The 16817-nt window shown below is 38.0% G+C and overlaps 1 protein-coding gene across 2 annotated transcripts in view; it reads right to left on the reverse strand.

The window, feature by feature from the left end:
- auh (AU RNA binding protein/enoyl-CoA hydratase) overlaps nucleotides 1–16817 on the reverse strand; it is a 194749-nt gene that overhangs the window by 138157 nt on the left and 39775 nt on the right. For both annotated transcript variants that reach the window (XM_072281694.1, XM_072281693.1), the window contains exon 4: nucleotides 3718–3804. In XM_072281694.1, the coding sequence (XP_072137795.1) occupies nucleotides 3718–3804 (87 nt within the window). The remainder of the gene's footprint in view (nucleotides 1–3717; nucleotides 3805–16817) is intronic.

The following is a 16817-nucleotide window of genomic DNA, read 5'->3' on the forward strand; positions in this document are numbered from 1 at the left end:
GGCCAAGACTCTTCATCAGGAGTAGAAGGGAAGGTGGCAGAAGCCAGAATAAGAAGGTCACTTAATATGGTTTCTGCCTCTTCTTTTCCAGTATTCTTTCAGGGCCTTGAATATTAGGAATGACCAAAACACTAACGAAAATTTTTATATCTGTTTCTTATTCCACAACTGCTAACAGGGCAACTGTGCTTGTGTCTGCCCAACCATGTTCTCTGTGAAGGAAATGCAGAAGCAGCTCGTCTTCCTCAGGTGTAGAGCATAACCAACCAATTAATATCCATGATGAACAACGAACTGCAGGATAAGCATAAATCAACAACAGCTACCTTAGATAATCTAGAGACAAGTACATAGAGGATAACAGTACTCTAATGGCGGAAAATCTATCACATATGTGAGACTCAAGACCTGCCCACTAGTAGATCACATACAGTATCTCCTTTACAAGTGATTTAGAAAAAGCCTCCAAAGTCACTGTTCCTCAAGAGATGACATAAAGTGTCCAAAGCCCCGACGAACTCACTAGAAAGGAACTACAAAAATTGAGCCCTTTATGCTTTCCTCTCTCTTGATCCCCAACCATGCACAGAGTTATTTGTTGTAACTTTAAGAAAATTATCTTAATTTCATTAGTCAAAGTAAATTTATTATCAAAGCATGTATATATTACCATATATTACTTTGAGATTAATTTCTTGCAGGCATTTACAGGACCAAGTACTCTGAACTGGCAACTGAAGCTGCCCAGAATGGCTGGAAGACCAAGGTTTTTCCTGTAGAAGTGGGATGCAGGCGATTCGTTGCTACATCTACGACCAGTCTATTGAAGAAGATGGGGGTGAGGGGTCACTCCCTCCAACAAGCAATCAAGTCCTTGTCAAATGCAGCAGAAGAAAGCAGCAATTGGATTTGGAATAAAAGGAAAGACAACAACTGGGCTGCAAGATGAAGACAGGAGGGTATGGAACTGAGAGGGGTGTATCTGGGACACCAGGCTGCACCGTTGAGCCCTCTGGAGACATCGTGGGCTTATCAACGAAACGTCAAAGAAGGAGGGTGCCCACCTGATGACCCTGATGATGTAGCTACCCTCCCTCCTTGTCACCACTCTAAACCCACTGCCAACATCGGGCGTGCCAACTTACCATAGGGATTGAAACATCAAGTCCTAGTAGCTCTACTGCAAAAATACATATACACACTTAGACTGACAAACAACCAATGTGCAGAAGAAAACAAATCATGCAAATAATGATAAAAAGTAAATAAGGTTGTGACACAAACAAGAGATCTGCAGATGCTGGAAATCAAAGTAATACACACAAAATGCTGGAGAAACTCAGCAGGCCAGGCAGCATCTATGGAAAAGAGTAAACAGTTGACATTTCAAACTAAGACTCTTCATCAGGAAAAGGGTTATGAAATCAGTTCAGCGTTGAAGTGAGAAGCCATCCATGTTGGTTCAGGAGCTTGGTGGTTGTAGAGTAGTAACTGTTCCTAAACCTGATGGTACAGGACCTAAGGCTCCTGTACCTCCTTTCCAATAGCAGCAGAGAGAAGAGGGCATTGCTTGAATAGTGGAGGTCCTTGATGATGGATGCTGTTTTCTGCTGATGGACTGGGCTGTACCCACCACTTCGTACTTTTCCATCTGGGGCACTGGTGTTTCCATGTGAGGCCATGAGCAACCAGTCAGGCACTCTCCACTGTGCATCTATAGAAGTTTGTCAATGTTACAGATGACATCCTGAATCTATACAATTTTCAAGGAAGCGGAGGCACATTCATGCCTTTCTTGTGAGGGACTTAACTTGCTGGTCCAAGGACAGATCCTCTGATGTGGTAATGCCAAGGAATTTACTGTTATAGACCCTCTCCACTTCCAATTCCCTAACATGGACAGGCTCAGGGACTTCCAGCTTCTTCCTCCTGTAGTCAATAACCAGCTCTTTGGTTTTGCTGACATTGAGTGAAAGGTGGTGTTGTGGCACCATTCAACCGGATTTTCAATCTCCCTCTGATATGCCAACTTGTCACCACGTTTGATATGGCCAACTATAGTGGTGTTATCAGCAAACTTAAATATGGCATTGTCATTGGAGTTGCACCTAGCCACACAATCATAGTATAAAGTGAGTAGAGCAGGTGGATAAGACACAGCCTTGAGGTACTCATTAACAATAAATATCACTCCTAAGGTGCTTTTCTGTAGTTGCCATGGAGTATAGAATATACTGGGGTACAAGAGTATCAGTTGTGGTAAAATGTAAATTCAGGCCTTGCACGTATCTTATTTGAGTCAATAATGATTTTCTAAAACTATTCCATTTTTAGGTACCTGTATTTTGTCTCTTCTTTAATTTATAAATTTTATTTTATTTCTATACTTAACTACAATTTTTCTCTATTACCTGGATTACAGCCCTTGCAAATACCAAAATGATGGCCTCATTTTTCTCATCACATAGTTAGATGCAGTTTTTTAAGTTATGTAATGCCATGTTAAATGTATTGTTTCAGTAGCTTGATGTAGTTATCAAAATAAGCAAAACCATTAAGAACATACATTGTTAAAGTACTCCAAATACCCAGTCATCTTAATTTTTGACAAAGTTTACCTACAAAAAAGGCACATTTCCAAATATTACTAATGGGGCAAGCACTATCCTTAGCTTTCAAGAACTGATATCTCAATATAATATTGATAAACATTCTCTTTTCTTCTACTTTCCAGTAAGATCAGCTTGTAAAGCCTACGGCGTTCCCTGGGGGTCAGATTTAAAGGACCATCCCATTTTAAGTTGGATACAGAGTGCTCCAGAACAGATAGTGTCATATATCTATGATAAATTAAACTCCCAGAATTATATGCCCACATCGGGAATGAAAGCTTGGGATAGAGACATATCTGAATTGGGCCAAGACTTAGACTGGGATGTGATTTGGGATAATGCTGCCGGTGCTTCGAAAAATCCAAAACATCGGTATATACACTTGAAATTTTGTCATAGAGCATATTTAACACCAAGAATTAGATATCAAATGGGACTGGTTCCTGACCCTTGTTGCTCATTTTGCCCCCATGGAGCCATTGGCTCTTTTATACATGTTGTATGGGAATGTCCAGGGATTTTTGATTTGTGGGGGAAGGTTATCAGTACTCTTACAGAACTAACAGGGGTACAATTACCATTGGACCCCGCTGTACATCTTCTAAATGATGACTCCCACCTTTCCCTTACGGAAAAAACAAGCAAAATCTGGCTGGCAGGACTAACTGCAGCTAAGAAGATTGTAGTTCAGCATTGGAAACCTTCCCATGATATTTCAAATATTCACTGGCTTCGGAGCTTTCTGGACATTCCTTACCTGGAACTTTCATCAGCAAGAGTAAATGATGCATGACCAAACACAATCTTAATGCGGACAAATTTGATATCTAACTTAAAAGATCTTTTGTTAAAATAGGAATGCTTTGTCTGTGTAAGTACTACTATTCAGTTGATTGGTGGAGGGGAGAGGGATGGGGGGGAGAGAGGGGTGGAGGGGGGATGGTGATGAAGGTTGTGGGGGGGTGGCTGGGTTAAACTGTCAAAATGTAATTGGCAACTGGTTGTATTGAATGTAATTTGTTGGTGTTGCAATAAAAAATAAGTAATTTAAAAAAATATTATATTCGCAATAGCAAATGTTTCTTAACTCTGCATCACAACTTACCAAATTCATTAATTAAACTTCTGGTTTTGGAAACAAATGGACCAACTTCACTAGGCTGCATTTTTGCTCTCTCCTTCAAATCAGCACCTGCAAAATAAATAAATCTGATTAATACATAATGTACTCTGAAGTTGAACACAAGGGCCTTGAATTTCTCAAAGGGGCTATAAACATTATTGAATAAACATGTTATCTCATTTGAAAATCTGATGGCATGGGTACATATATTTAGAGAAATTATGCAAAAAAACCAAAATGCACATAGCAGCAATATTTCACTCTTTTGAGTTCCAAATGGGTAGCTAGTGGATTTTTTTTAAAATGAACAGTGGAAAATCTTGGGGCAAAAGATTCCTAACAATGAATAACTAGAAAACTTCACAGATCCAAAAGAAGACAACAAGATGATAGACATCTGAAACAAAAGTAGAAAATACTGCAAATACTCAACAGGTTAATTCCATACTAGTTAAAGAATTTACAATACTTTAATTGAGGCAGTGGGGAGAAGGACTTCTCAGCTAAGTTCTGGCATGGAGGGATTAGTATATAAAGAATGCTGAAGGGAACTGATAAGATGAATTGTGAATAGGTGCTTCCCCTATCTAACATTAAGGTGGAGCATTTCTACATACTGAGGTTATGACTGCTTGGTTATGACAGTAATTGCATATATACTTAAGGCACACACTGACTCCATTTGAACAACAAAAGATGGTCAGAGTGTAGATATGTCAAGCTCAAGACAGGATCAACCATGAACTTATGAATAATGGTTCAAGGATCCTATTTTGCCTACTTCCTCTTTCTTGTTAGCTTATTTGAAAGTTAGTATTAATAAATCCAATAAAGTATACAAGAAAAACTAAATGCCATTCTTTATTAAATAATATGAATGAGTTATAATGGGGATTATACTTGAGGGTATAATCCACTTGAGCCACATGTTGACAGAATACCCAGACCCCATGGTCTCTTGCATCATCTCTTATTAGATACGATGAAAGCTGTCATGTCCCTTTCTTAATTGTTTGGCTGCCCAGCTCTTCTCAGCTTAAAGATTTCTCAATGGTAATAAGCCTACTGATCCAGCATTCGATTAGCCAACCAGTATGCAAGTCTAAACTCCATTGAGGTCAGCACTGAGTAGCTGCACTGCTTGCACTAGTCTGCACAACTCTAGCTTTTGTAACACACATCAAAGTTGCTGGTGAACGCAGCAGGCCAAGCAGCATCTCTAGGAAGAGGTACAGTCGACGTTTTGGGCCAAGACCCTTCATCAGGACTAACTGAAGGAAGAGCTAGTAAGAGATTTGAAAGTGGGAGGGGGAGGGGGAGATCCAAAATGATAGAGGAGACAGGAGGGGAAGGGATGGAGCCAAGAGCTGGACAGGTGATTGGCAAAGGAGATATGAGAGGATCATGGGATAGGAGGCCCAGGGAGAAGGAAAAGGGGGAGGGGGGAAAAAAACCCAGAGGATGGGCAAGGGGTATAGTCAGAGGGACAGAGGGAGAAAAAGGAGAGAGAGAGAAAGAATATGTGTATATAAATAAATAATGGATGGGGTACGAGGGGGAGGTGGGGCATTAGCAGAAGTTAGAGAACTCCCCTCCCCCTCCCACTTTCAAATCTCTTACTGGCTCTTCCTTTAGTTAATCCTGATGAAGAGTCTCGGCCCGAAACATCGACTGCACCTCTTCCTAGAGATGCTGTCTGGCCTGCTGCGTTCACCAGCAACTTTGATGTGTGTTGCTTGAATTTCCAGCATCTACAGAATTCCTCATGTTTTAGCTTTTGTAAGCAGTTTCTTTTCATCAAGCCCTGGTCAATTCATTGCTGGGGGAGCATCTGATTCCCAGCACCCGGGTTCAAAACACATCAACAGGAGGGCAGAGTTTACACTAAGTTCTCACCGCAGCAGGGCTATCAGCAATACATTTCCTTATGTTCTAATATCCTTTACTGCTAATTCCATTGAGTCCAAGGCAAAGTACCAGTGCACTGAAATGACATGCTAAAAGCTGTAACACTCGCTTCATGGCCAGTGAAACACTAGAAACATTTTGAAACAAAGACGCAAGTAAAGTCACAAACACAGAAAACTAAAAATTCACACAATCCAAAATTAAACATGATCCCTGAGTGCAAAAATGGGTACAAAAGAAAACTAAGTTTAAGCAAATTTATTTAAGCATTTCAATCAAACAACCTTTGAATGAACTGCCTGATGACCCACACTTCTTTAGATATATATTAAATAAATATCACTGGCATCATTTCATTATAAGATGTAATGTAAATAATTAGTGAAGATTACAAAAACTGAACCAAAAATATGTTAACCTTTTCTGGAAAGGTACAATTTTATGTTCACCTTACCACCATTCAATTCCACTATTACTCTGGAAAAATTGAAACTCAATAAACAAGTATAGATAAATTAATTTGAATTACAGTGAATCTAGATGACTTTGAAGAAAGCTTAAAAACACCAATCGACAATCAGAATCAATCATTGCTGTTCATGGCATCTAACTAGGGCCAAAAACTTAAGCACACTGTGTTCCAAATGATATTCATTTAGTAAACAGCGCAATGAAATTATTGCAGACAACATCGGCATCTTACAGGGGGAATGGATCCATGTGCCAGCAGTCAAGTTTTACACAGGCAGGTTAATGTACTACACCTGTAAACTTGTACTGATTTATACTTTTTCCCAATACATCTCATCAATAATTCTGAAGTTGAACAATGGTGTATTCAAAATGTTACTCCTGTTCTCCCTGATGTTATGTCAACCTTTGCATTCAAGCCAAGATTATATTGGAACAGTACATTTTTCCCAGAAACGTAACTGTTCAATTTCTACAGAACTTCAGCAAAAAGTATATTATAAAGAATAACAAGATTGTGATAGAACTACATTACATCAACAAAAGAAATTAGAACAATTGCTCCATTATCAGAATTGTTCTCTCAATCTGATGTTTCTTTTACAGAGAATTGTTATTAGGGCTTATAGCTTTTTTCATTCTGATCAAGAATGTCTGCATTTATTGTCAATTTACATCGAGCCTCAAAAGCAAAGCAATGAAATGTTACACAGTACATTATCCACCACAGAGTCAAAGGTTCTTAACTTCATTAATGAAAGGCTCACTCATTCATATTCAGTAAAATATAATCACCCCCCCAACCCTTCCTGATGTCATTAGATTAGTATTGGGCCCCCTTTTCTAAGAAAAGATGTGCCGCCCTTAGAAAGGGTCCAGAGAAGATTCCAGGAATGAAAGGGTTAATGTATGAGGAGTGTTTGATGGCTCTGCAACACACACAAACTGCTGGAAGAACTCAGCAGGTCAGGCAGCATTAATGGAAATGAATAAGCAGTCGACGTTCCAGGCCGAGACCCTTCTTTAGGGCCATTGGTATGAGAAGTGTTTGATGGCTCTGAGCCCGTACTCACTGGAGTTTAAAAGAATGAAGAGGGATCTCATTGAAACCCATCAAGTACTGAAAAGGCCTAGATTGAGTGGTCTTGGACAGGATAGAGGGCACAGTCTCAGAATAGAGGGAAATCTCTGCAGAACAAAGAGGAGAAGAAATTTCTTTCGCCAGACAGTGATGAATCTGTGGAATTCATTGCTACATATGGCTGTGAAGGCCAAGTCATTGGGAATACCTCTTGATTAGTAATGGCATCAAAAGTTATGCAGACAAGGCAGGAAAATTGGATCGAGAGGGATAATGAATCAGTCATGATGGACAGAGTAGCCTAATTCTGCTCGAATGTCTTATAGTCTTATCCACAAGCAAAATGAAGTTGAAATGCTGGAAGGCCACAACTATCACTATAACTATGTACAATATAAAATGTCACTTCTATAACAGAAACAAGGAAAGTAAATTAGAAGGACAAATTTGTTACCTCATCTTGTAGAAGTGTAAAGTTTCAACTATCAACTTAGAATAATACAAAAGGTATTCCAAGTGTAGCACCACCCATCTTCACTACTTTTAAAATTAACTGTTATACGTCACTTACTCAAAGGGACATTGAATTCCTTTACATATTAGCTTTTGGTTTGCAAGAAGGAAAAGAAAACAATTGTTGATTTGTTATGAAAGGAAGCTAACAGCAGCAGCCATTTTTCAACCGGCGTGCTTGTTTCCTATTTAGAGCTCATTAGGCCCTGGCCTTAAAAAGGTTCTTTCATCCCAAAATGAGTCCCGCTTTGTTTTGAGAAAAGTAAATTAGCTAATTCCTTTGGATGTCAGCCATTGCTGGGAATAATACAATGGATAACTTTTAAGCTTTATGTATGTTAGTCTCAAACCAACATTTTAAAGATGTTTCACCTACTTCAAAAATTACATAATTGAATGGATTCATCTGCTGAAGTAGCTAATAGTACACCAATTACTATAATAAAGAACCAGATCAATATCTGGTCAGAATTATTCAGCAGTTTGATACTTTGGGTAGAAGTGCAATGAAAAGATAAACACCAAGCAACGATGTTTCCTAATGACCAAACATCTTTTTTAAAAGAACAACTTGCCAAACAAAAACTCTAACTTCAGTGCAGGTATAAAATTTACAGTTTTGAACTGGTCATTTACTTGTGTTATGCCCAGCCTGATTCTCTGGCTTAATAAGGAATAAATATAATCAGTTTTACACTCCCACTCAAGTTGAAAAAATTCAAGTTCCAAATATGACTCAACAATACAAAGTTGTAATTATTTGGTTAAATCTTCACCCCTGATATAAAGTCTCAACTATAATTATTGCTTAATGGATTTCAATTTTGCATCTCTAATATTCCAAAAATTGTGCTGAAGCCAAAGGTGTGAAGGCTTTGATTTTACAAATGCATTTCACCTTTTGGTTCATAAATGTATTGAGATGCTATTTTTATTAGCATTACATTTTCTGTTCCCCTTTCTTATTTAAGTATTTCCTTTTTTTTAGTACTGATTCATAATTTTCTGAGGAGTGATTTGAATAAGTCATGAAGTTGTGACCAGAATAAATTGGAAGGAAGAAGTTGAACATTTACAGACATACATTGCTTCAAATTATCGTAATGTAATGATTATTAATTTTGAAAAATTAGTGATTTGTATTCGTCTTCTTAGAATGATGTCCATTGTATTTATACTACTTACTTTATGGAAGATTCTAGGCATGCTTCACCTTTTAGTGGATATACCACAAACCTGGAAGTGGCAGATGAGGTGATAGAGAAATTCTGCTCTAATTTTTGAACTTTCACTGATCAAAGACCCAACAGAATCCACCTTGATGACTTCAATGCCAGTCTTGGTAAGTACTGCATAGAAGGTGCAGGAAAAGCTAACTGCAATGCAATCTTACTTTTGACGAATTGCTTGAACACGATTGAATTGCAACCAAAGCCCAACTATAAAATTATATCATCTAAGCAAGACACCACAGGTATAAAGATAGCAAGGATTTAGAGAGCTGTGCACCAAACCTAGGCAAATGGGACTAGCTCAGAGGACATCTTGATGGGCATGATCAGTTGAGCCAAAGGGTATGTTTCTTGCTCTATAACTCTAAGAATGTCAATGTCATTTTCACCATTGTGACTGCTAAACAAACCTCTTCCTCATATGGTTTCTCACCTCCATCAACAAGGCATCTAAGTAATCATTGAACAGAAACAGTGTCACAGGACCATTTGCACTCAAAGATACCGTTCTGCAAAGAAAGTTCTGTTCTATCAATGTCTCATAGCTAACTTGGTGACTCCCAATTAAGATATACTGCGGATTAACACCTGTGAAGCATTTCCCAAATTCTGTGTCACAAAACATTGAAATTCTTTTAATCAGAAGAACCAATAAATCCAGGAATAAATAGTTCATAATTTTTTTTATATATATAAAAAGACTGACTTATGACACAGAAATTAAATGGAATCATTTATGTCTGCTAAAAGCCATTGAATTAACGAGTATTGCAGAAAACATTCATTTTGTAATTTTGATAACATAATAGGAAAAAAGCACATTTAAATTTGTTAAAAAACAAAGAAACAGAAGAGAGTTCAATTAAGTTTAAAAAGTAGAAACTCCTATTGTGCAAACCGAGCTTCTGTCATTGCCAAGAAAAACCAGTAAACAGTGATAAAAACGCCAAAGAAATACAGAGTGGTGGCACACTGCTCATGTACCTTTGCTTACCAACTAATAATGAGCTAAACTTTGTTGAATCAACAGATGGAAGAACCTTTCCAAGTGTGCTCCTGTATGAAGTAATTACCAAGTTTAAACAAAAAAGGTTTTGTGCAAAAGAAAGTAAGATATTATCATGTAACCAGAACACTGGATTATGTCGATTGCAATTACTCCTCAATTAAGCAAGACTGCGGTACCTATTTAGAACTCCTTAGCATCAGTTTGGGTTAGCTACAAATCAGCAATTCAAGGAGATCAGGAGCACCTAAACAAGTTAAATTGTTTATAAATATGAAAAAGTTAAAAGTATTAAGCCTAATTAGAAAATACTTAAGTGAAACATTGTTCAAAGAAATTAAATGATCTGTATTTCAACTACAAAAGTTCCAATAGAAAATATTTCTTGGAATGCCAATCCCTCCTGTAAATGTTCTGCAATTTAAAAGGAAGCACGGTAACTAAATACAATTACACATTCTAAAATTAAATGTTCTATACAAGGGGTGATTGATAAGTTCCTGGCCTAAGGTAGAAGGAGATGAATTATACAGCTCTCGTTACATGCACGTGCAGTTCAACTCTGAGTGATTATGCAGAAAGTTTGAAGTTAATAACTCATCTCCTTCTACCTTAGACCACTTTCTGGAGGTCCAAGACGCCGACTTCTACAAAGAAGGGATCCATATGCTCCATGACCACTGGACTAAGTGTGTAAATGTAGGAGGAGACTATGTTGAAAAATAAATGTGCTACATTTTATAAAATTGACTCCTTCTACCTTAGGCCACAATCTTATCAATCACCCCTCGCATATATTTTAATAACCTCAGCCTATCAAACAACAAAAGGAACAAATGTGGGTTTTATTCTGTATGTGAGGGGCATGTAAAGTTTGGGAACCCTGTAGAATTTTCTCTATTTCTGTACAGATATGACAAAATGTGATCATATCTTCCTGTAAGTCCTAAAAACTAGATAAAGAGAACCCAATTAAATAAATAACACAAAAAGCATTATATTGTTCACTTACTTATTGAGAAACATCATCCAATATTATATGTATTTGTTGGAAAAAGTATGTGAACCTTTGCTTTCAGTAACTGGTGTGACCTCTTTGTACTGCAATAACTTCAACCAAATGTTTCTGGTAACTATTGATCAGTCCTGCATATCAGATTAAAGAAATTTTAGGCCATTCCTCTTTGCAAAACTGCTTCAACCTGGGATGTTGGTTGACTTCTTTGCATGAATTGCTTGCTTCAGATCCTTCCACAACATTTCAACAGGATTTCGGTCAGGACTTTGACTCGGTCACTCCAAACACAAATTTTCTTTTTAAACCATTCCGTTGTTGATTTACTCTTGTCTTTCGATTCACTGTCTTGTTGCATTATCCAATTTCAATCAAGTTTCAGGTGACAGACCGCTACTCTGACATTCTCCTGTAAAATGTCTTGACACAATTTTGAATTCACTGTTTTCTCAATGATTGCAAGCTGTCCAATCCCTGAGTCAGCAAAGTAGCCCCAAACCATGATGCTCCTTCCACCATGCTTCACAGTTGGGATGAGTTGTGCATTTCTGCCAAGAGATTCAACTTCTGTCTCATCTGACCACAGAACATTGTCTCAGAAGCATTGTGGAACATCCAGATGGCCTTTTGCAAACTTGAGACATTCAGCAATGTGGTTTTTTCCGTGGTGTCTTTCCATGAACACCATTCTTGTTCAGTTTTTTTTATATATATATAGTAGACACATGAACAGAGACCTTAGTAAGTCCTAGAGATTTCTGCAGGTCTTTTGCCCTTGGGTTCCTTTTCATCTCCTTCAGCACTGCATGCTGTGCTCTTGGTGTGATCTTTGCAGGCCGCCCGTTCCTAGGGAGAGTAGCAACTATACTAAAATTCCTCCATTTGTAGAGAGTTTCTCTTACTGTGGACTGATGAACACTCGGGTCATTCAAAGTGCTTCTATAGCCATTTCCAGCTTCATGGGTCTCTACAATTCTTCTTCGAAGGGTCTCTGAAAGTTGTTTTGATCAAGGCATGGTGCACATAAACAAATTCTTCTCAAGAAGTGCAAGCTCTGTCAGTAACCTGACTTGGTGTGTCTTTTTTGTTATATAGGGCAGGGCAGCTCTACAACTCATACTTCCAATCTCATCTTATTGATTGGAATACCTGACTCCAAAGAGCTCTTGTAGAAGGCATCACCCCATACGTTTACATACTTTTTCCAACAAATATGTGCAATATGAATCATTTTTTTCAATAAATAAATGAATAAGTATAATGTTTTGCGTTATTTATTTAATTTGGTTCTCTTTATCTCGTTTTAGGACTTAGATTAAGATCCGATCGCATTTTAGGTCATATTTATGCAGAAATAGAGAAAATTCTACAGGGTTCATAAACTTACTAGCACGACTAGATTCAAAGACCTAACCAAAGGCCAAAGTGGTGTATAGCACATCCCTTTATTACTCATAAATTCCAATGTCACATTGCACTCTTTTGCAAAGTAGTTTTGTCCCTTTTTGAAAACAATCCAGTTTGAATTTGAGTAAGTTGACTGCATATGTACAGAGAAATGAAAAACAAGTGGACAAATTCAGAAGTGGATTTATACAGCAGAAAGAAATCATAATAAAAAGATCATGAAGTACGTTTGTACAATTTTCTCCCATTTAACGCAGGAAAAAATGAAGTTCTAAAGGTGGCTTAATTTTCCAGGTTTTACAAGGTTATAGTTAAATAGTGTAAGCATTTGCACTGTTAACTTTTAATTGGAAGGAGGACGCCAGCAGAGATGACAAGAGAACAGCAACTGCTGAGTGGGAATAAAGGGGGTCTTTTCTGGTTGGCTGTCAGTGGTGCTCCATAAGGGTTGATGTTGGGACTGGTTCTTTTCATGTTGTATGTCAATGATTTGGATGATAGAGTTGATGGCTTTGTTCAGGTTTGCAGATGATATGAAGATCTGCTATCGGAGAGGGGAGACTGGATTTTAAAAATCGCTGGTGAGATCACTTCGCTACAGAGATGGGAGACTACCTTTTTAAAATTGTTGTTGAGATTACTCTGCTATGTAGAGCGGAGACTGTCCTTTTAAATCGCTGGTGAGACTGTTCTGCTATAGAGAAGGAGAAAGTTGCCCAGGTTTTCTGAGTTTTGATGTGGACTTGGACTGTGGACCCTTTTTCAGTCTTTTTCTTTTATATTCTGTGTTTTTTGCCCAATCTTTCTTTTTTTGTGTGTATGGGGAGGGGGATTTAGGTGTCGATGTGCCTGTTCCATTTTTGTTAATTTTTTGTGCTGAGAGGTGAGATTTGGGGGTTGATGATCGTGCCATTCTTTACTTTCTTGGTTTCGTGGCTATCTGGAGAAGAAGAATTTCAGAGTTGTATACTTTGGTAATAAATGAACCTTTGAACCTTGATAAGCGGATGGTCTGGTAATACTGAGGAAACAGGGAGTCTGCAGAGGACTTAGCCATATTAGGAAAATGTGCAAAGAAGTGGCAGATGGATTATAGTGTAGGAAAGTGTACAGTCTTATATTTCGGTAGAAGGAATAAAGTTGTAGACTATTTTCTGAACATGAAGAAAATTCAAATATCAGGTGTAAAGGGACTTGGGAGTCCTCGTGCAGAATTTCCTAAAGGTTAACCTGCAGGTTGAGTCAATGGTAAGTAAGGCAAATACAATGTTAGCATCAAGTTTGAGAAAACTGGAATATAAAAGCAAGAATGTAATACCAAGGCTTTATAAGGCATTGGTCAGACCACATTTGGAGAATAGGGAGCAGTTTTGGGCTCCTCATCCATGAAAGGATGTGCTGGCATTGGAGAGGGTCCAGAGCAGGTTCATAAGAATGATTCAGGGAATGAAAGCGTTACCTTATGAGGAGTCTTTGATGGCTCTGTGTCTGTACATGCTGGAGTTTGAAAGAATGAGGGGGGGAATCTCATTGAATCCTATCAAATTTTGAAAGGCTAGATTGAGTGGACATGAAAAATATGTTTTCAATAGTAGAGGAGTCTAGGACCAGAAGACACAGCCTCAGATTAGAAGGATGCCCATTGAGAACGGAGGTTTCTTTAGCAACACGCTGGAAGAACTCAGCAGGTCAAGGTAGCATCTATGGAGAAGAATAAACAGTCAACGTTTCAGGCCTGGGGATAGAAAATCTGGAATTCATTGCCACAGATGGCTAATGGAGGACAAGTCTATGGGTATATTTTAAACAGAGATTGAAAGGTTCTTGATTATTCAGGGCGTCAAATGTTATAAGGAGATTGGGATTGAGAGGGATAATAAATCAGCCATGGTGGAGCAGACTCAATGAGACAAATGGCCTAATTCTGCTCCTATGTTTTATGGTCTTAGAAAATAAACAGTTCCACAATTGGTCACAACTACATCAGATTACAAATGCTATGGTCTGGAAATTCATGTGCACCTTTATGAACGGCCTAGGCCTCAGACACTTAATATGCACTCAGGTGCTACCTGCTGCATTCAAGATGTTGTAGTAAGATTTGAGGGGGCATTGCTGCACAGCACTAATGGATAATTATAGTGGGAAACAACAGCATAGCAATAGTTGGAAGGAGTCAAGATATAGCCACAGAGAGCTTAAGAGTTGAGAGATTTAACTAAGTAAATGAATCAGGATGGCAACAGAATGACAGAAGGTTGGAAGTTTGCTGTTCTCATTCCATACACATCTGATGCACAAATTGGATTGGGACTGCACAGATAATTTGCACTTGGAAGCACTTGTTCAAATTTTTGGGGTAACATACAACAACTTGGAAACAGTCATTTCCATTTCACTTGAAGTGGAGGAGAAGAAACCAAGTTTCATGTAATTAACTTACTAGGCATATGTCTGAAATGTTGATATTAAAAGAATTTATTTGATTGCATCAAGAAATTTATTCTGCTGATTTTTATTTTTATGTTGGCGTTGTTAAATCAACATATGCAGATTTTTTTTAATAGTGAAGGAACTAAGACAGCTAAATGACTTCAAATGAGCATATAAATGCATGTTCTCAAGTTCAAGTGGAAAAGAACTACCAAATAAAAGCACAGCATAAACTACGCATAAGTAACATGATATATGACATCTTGCACTGATGCAACACAGCAAAGTGCTAAATTAGCTGTTTGACATTAAAATTAAAAAGCAACAACTGATGCTATATTGCCAATCACATCAACTCAAATGTCACTGAGGAAGATTTCTCAGAGTGAAATTTACAGGCTAACAGAGACTTCAGATAGCGACTCCATTAATTTTAAATTATTGACAATGCCATTGGTTGTTTCAATTCCAGTTCTTCTTGATGCTTTTCCCACATTTCCAACAACCGCCTCATAGCTCCAGGGATCCCAGTTCAATTCTGACTTCAGGCTATTTGTGTAGAGTTTACACACTCTCCCTGTACCTACATGGGTTGGGTTAATTAGTGGCTACAAATTACCACCCAGTATGGATAAGTCATTAAAAGAATAATCAAAGGGGAATTGATGGGTATGCGAGAGGAAATGTATTGCCATGGAGAAGTGAGAGAAAGGAAGAAGATTGAAGGGAATTGTTCTGATAGGAGTAAGTAAAAATTTGATAGGTTAAATAATAAGCTAAATAAGAGGTTTTACTTTCAAATATTGGCCCCTTAAATCTGTAACTATTTCCTCTGGTGTAGAGCCAGAACTTAAGCCTGCTTCTGGTAGGCTGTTTCCACTATTCACTTTTCTTCCGTTGAGAAGGCAACAGCTTACTTAGAACACAGCAGTTATTTACATTGCTACTAGACAATCTATCCGAAAAAATAATCTACATCAGAACACTGCTGTTGCTGCATAAATTAATGTCACAAGACAACTTCCATAACTTCATTGCCACTGGCTTGTATCTGCTCAAGATTTTACAGAACTATTCAACAATGCTGCCTGTGTTGCCCTGCATTACTCCCAACTAGCGCAAGCAGCTTGTGTAATTCTGTTAAGATCAGTTCCTTCACAATAATCCTAAACGTCAAGTGAATCAAAATAGCTGAAAGTTTGATTCCCAAAGTAGCAATCTCCCACCAATTATTGTGGGGAATCATCAAAGAACAAAATGCGACATGATATTTAAAATGTCTATAAGTTAAACTTTTTTAAAAATGCAGTACAGTGTATATACTATTCTTTAAAAACATAAACATTCACTGCTTTTCAAATATTTCTGAAGGTCAGAAACATTTCATGTTTTATCGCTTTAACAGCCTGCAGGTGTGGCTTAGTTGCCTGACAAAGAATCAGGGGCATCGCCTGTTCTCAAACATGAGAAATTCTGCAGATGCTGGAAAACCAAAGCAACACACATAAAATGCTGGAGGAGCTCAGCAAGCCAAGCAGCATCTATGGAAAAGAGTAAACAGTCGACATTTCGGGCCAAGACTATTCATCACTCTTGTTCTGGTTCCTTTTATGTAATAGATACTATTATATTATGGAAGACTCTTGTCACCAGACAGTGCCTTACACCACTAAAATGAGAACAACACAAATCAACTGGAGGCTATTTGTCAGCAGCAAGTACTAATGTGTATTAACATACAAATCACAATGCATTAATGGCACTCCAGGACAAATACTTCCCAGGTGATGTCAGGTATGTGACCAGTACCCTATCAGCATAGGTTAGGAGCCTCACCAACACGAATGTTTCCCTAGACACCTGGAAATTTCTGATCAAAGTCTTATGATTCCATGATCAATCATACCTCAGAGAATAAAATTTACATAGTTCTGCTTTCTGTGCTTTGAATATTGTCTCAGTTTACGTCTGACTGCTTAAATATTCTCAGAAAGATTCTAGATACTTAGAAAAGGT

This window comes from Mobula birostris, chromosome 17 (genome assembly GCF_030028105.1).
Source record: "Mobula birostris isolate sMobBir1 chromosome 17, sMobBir1.hap1, whole genome shotgun sequence".
NCBI lineage: Eukaryota > Metazoa > Chordata > Chondrichthyes > Myliobatiformes > Myliobatidae > Mobula > Mobula birostris.